Source organism: Etheostoma spectabile, chromosome 15 (assembly GCF_008692095.1).
Source record: "Etheostoma spectabile isolate EspeVRDwgs_2016 chromosome 15, UIUC_Espe_1.0, whole genome shotgun sequence".
NCBI classification, from domain to species: Eukaryota; Metazoa; Chordata; class Actinopteri; order Perciformes; family Percidae; genus Etheostoma; species Etheostoma spectabile.
Window position 1 is genome coordinate 30669573 of NC_045747.1, and position 4192 is coordinate 30673764.

Consider the following 4192-nt stretch of genomic DNA (forward strand, 5'->3'; position numbering starts at 1 on the left):
TGCTCTCTCTCCAGTAGATGGAGGTAATGTTCTCTCTCCAGTAGATGGAGGTAAAGATCTCCCTCCAGTAGGTGGAGGTAATGTTCTCTCTCTAGTAGATGGAGGTAATGTTCTCTCTCCAGTAGATGGAGGTAATGTTCTCTCTCTAGTAGATGGAGGTAATGTTCTCTCTCTAGTAGATGGAGGTAATGATCTCTCTCCAGTAGATGGAGGTAATGCTTCAAAGTCTACAGAAACAAAATAAAAAGCCCTCAAAAGCCGTTTTGGTTCGTCCTTTCATTGTTCCAACAATCACCACTCTGGTTGGTTGAAATAAACCCTTAAAGGGGACATGTTATGCTTTTCCATATTTTCTTTTCATATCTACAATGTTTTAATGTCGGATTTTCATAATCCCTGTGAGCTGAAATATTCCGGTTTCTGTCATTTCCATGACAAAAATTTTCAAGGAATTCCTAAAACAGGTGGCCCTGTGGTTTTTCAGTTAGTGGAAATCAAGCAGGAAGCCTTAATCAAGTTTGGGGGACTATTTTCAGCGGCGGATTCATCTGTTGCTTCAGTGAGTATGTCTGGCGGCAGGATGGTCTGGTGGGATTAAACTACAGTGTGTGTTCCTCTAATGAAGGAACATGTCAGCCAGTGCAACAGTGTGTCTCACTCATGTGTTTTTATGGGTTTTTTTGAACAGCAATGGAGCTCCATGGCATATAAAGAAGATATGTCAGGCTTTAATGTAAAGACAATACTTAGCCTAGCATCAGTTCATTATTGGTGTGGTTCTGAATTTGGCTTAGAAAGCAAAACCAAAAACTACTACTACTAATAATAATAATGTATACTTTTATTAGTCCTGCAAGGGGAAATTACAATGTACAATTTACAAAAATATCTACACTGACTGAAAATTGTCCTAGTACCCACACCTTTACATCTGCCCTCGATCTCTCTTTGGCACTCTCTAATAGGCCTTCCTAATATGGGAAATGGGCTCACTCACACACCCACACACACACCCACACACACGCTCTTCTCTCCCTCAGTCGGACAGCCCTGCCAACTCCAGCAGATTATATTAAGGAACTGCGGTATTGGACTTTAATGATGTGGAATGGAGAAATAGACAATGTGACTTTATTAGGAAGTCTGCAAGAGAGAGAGAGAGAGAGAGAGAGAGAGAGAGAGAGAGAGAGAGATTCCCCTGCATTTGTAATGCATGTACACGTTTGTGGAACGTTCCCAACATGGTGTGCACTGATGCTATTCCCTCCGAGACGTCTGCAGGATTACAGACTAAGCATGTAGTGTTGAAAGGTAAAATCAGAGCCTCTCTAGCATATCAGCATCTAGCTTGTGTAGCTGTGAGACAGCACTGGGCTCCTGTGGCCCAGTTGTCTCTTCGGTAATAAGCGAGAGCTCCTTCAATGGATCCCTGTGGTTTCCTTTGATACGATGCATTATGCACTGATTGGTTAACATTAATGTGGTGCATGCAGTTGGCTCAAGATCCAAGCTCTGAATCTATTTGGATGCACCACCACAGGTAATGTTTCCTTTACAGCTGACCCAAATAGGCCCTGGAACATCCTGTAAGAACAGGGCTTTGATGTCTGTCCTCTTCGCAGGCTACGGTTGGTCTGATCCGGAACCTGGCGTTGTGCCCGGCCAATCAGGCGCCCCTGAGGGAGGCAGGTGCTATTCCGCGATTGGTCAACCTGCTGCTAAAGGCTCATCAGGACACGCAGAGACACGCCTCCTCGGCACAGCAAACATACCAGGTCTGGACCACGTGCACACACACACACACACACACACACACACACACACACACACACACACACACACACACGCCCTTAGCAGTAGTCTGACCTGTGGCATGTTGTAGGTTTTAACTGTAATGATTCACTAAGAGTGAAGAGGAGGAAACTTTAGAATAGGTGGGTTAGTGTTAGGGTTGCATGATATTAATATACAAAATGGGATATTGCGATATTGATTACAATTTTCAAAATTTTTTAACGTACACAAATAAAAGAAAATTTAAAAAACACATCAAAATAGATTCATGACAAATTCCTGCGGCCCTTTGCTGCATGTCATTCCTCATCTGTCCGCCCTTTTCATATCCCATCACATGGAGGCTTAAATGCAAAAAAATAATCAAAAAAAAAATATATATAAAGATTAAATATTTTAAAATAAATATTCTTTAATAAAAAAATAATATCTTTTTAAATAAACATTTTAAAATTTTCAACAAAATATTTATATAATATATGTATATATATATGCATATATAGACATACATTTTATTAAAAATTTAGAAATATTTATTTAAAAAAAATATTGTTTATATTAAAGAATATTTAAAAATATTTTAAATATTTTATATATATTTTTTAAAAGATTTCTTTAAGATTTTTTAAGATTATTATATATATATTTATATATATATATATATATATGTATACATATATATGTATAATATATGTATTTTTTTTTAAGTATAATTTCAGGCCCCGTTAAAGGCTGCTGATGGATGCAACACAAAAGTGCATTCTCCCTTTATGAATCCCAGTTAACTGCAAATTTGGCACATGGGAGCCAACGCTCATTAATTGCCTATTAATAATCAGTGAAGCCCCCCTTGATTCATTTTAACCAATACTGAGAAAACTATATCAAATTAAGAGAAAAAGGTTTAAAAAGTACTTGTTGGGAAGGTAGAGACAAGGAATAATGTATTGTTTGTGGCTCCATGGAGGCAGTGAATGCTTACAGTGAAACCAAGAGGGGCATAGCTGTTTGTGCCCCCCCCCCAACCCACTTGAGGAGTAGGATTTGGCATTGTGAACTGGTTCCAACTTGGAATCTTTTCAAAACTTATGATTCCAATGGGATTTTTTTTTTTTTTATTTTTTTTTTTTATTGGAATCGTTTGGAAAAATGTGGTTTTTAATCTGATCCTAAATTCGAAATTAAAAGGGGGCCACCATAGTTCCACATGCTTGTTGTGTTGCAGCCTAAAGTCTGCCTCCATGTTATGTTGAAAAAGTTGAAAATGTAAATCCCCACTGAATCAAAATGAAATGTGAAATAAGCATGTGACCTTTTTCAGCTCCACCTCTTTCAACTCCACCAACTGAGAACCGATAACCAACTGTAATGAGTTTTTTTAGATTCAGCTATGAAAATATCTAACACAATTGAGAAAGGTTGTCATTATTAGATTTCATCATTAGCATCATCAATGCACCCAAATCGCTACATAAGGCTTCCCTTTCCACTCCATTTGGGGGGGCAGGTTTCCTTCCTGTTTGCTCTCTTTAACTGCCTTTGTGTTTCCGTGTGTCTCTGTGACCAGGATGGTGTCCGCATGGAGGAAATCGTAGAGGGCTGCACAGGAGCGCTTCATATTCTGGCGAGAGACCCCATAAACAGAGGAGAGATCGCTAGCATGCAGACCATTCCACTGTTTGTACAGGTACACTCACGTGCATGCCACAACATGCCTATGACATGAAGATATGAACAGCTGATGTGACCTAGCACCAGGGGTTCTTTGAAGGATGGAGTGGGACAGGGGTCGGCAACCCAAAATGTTGAAAGAGCCATATTGGACCAAAAAAACAAAAAACAAAAAAAAAACCTGCACATGGTGGAGCCGCAAAAAAAAAGAAAAGCCAATTATAAGAAGCCTTCATAGTGAAGGAAACAACACATGCTTGTTATGTTATCTCATGGTTAGCTCCACATTAGCTAATATTCAAACTCTGACATAAAGTGCAATCTACAAATACATATAAGCCTTCATGATTAAATGTTATTTTTTCTTAGTGCATCCTGTGAGAGAATGACGCCACCAGTGACTACTCTGTCGTGCGATGTCGCCTCCAGTTTAACTTCATTCAAAATATTAAGGAATTATGTTTCATTGCTGTGATGAAATTAAGAAATGCAATAAAGAAATCCGATTTTTGAGGTCTATTTGAGGATTCGAAAAAAAAACAAAAAAAAAAAAAAACAAACAACAAAACGGAACGTGCCTAACGTGCCCCTTATCTGGGCAACAGAGGTGCAATAAAACGCAGCCTACATTTTTAAAAATAAAACATCAACCTTTTGAAAAAGTAAAGTGTATATAAAATCAAATTAATACAGTTCAAGTTTGACGTCTGTGCAAATGCCAAGCAAG

The 4192-nt window shown here is 38.5% G+C and overlaps 1 protein-coding gene across 1 annotated transcript in view; it reads left to right on the top strand.

Moving 5' to 3' along the window:
- Positions 1–4192, top strand: part of jupb (junction plakoglobin b) — a 201485-nt gene that overhangs the window by 98830 nt on the left and 98463 nt on the right. The window contains exons 11-12 of the mRNA XM_032537551.1: positions 1623–1775; positions 3362–3481. Coding sequence (XP_032393442.1) covers positions 1623–1775; positions 3362–3481 — 273 coding nt within the window. The remainder of the gene's footprint in view (positions 1–1622; positions 1776–3361; positions 3482–4192) is intronic.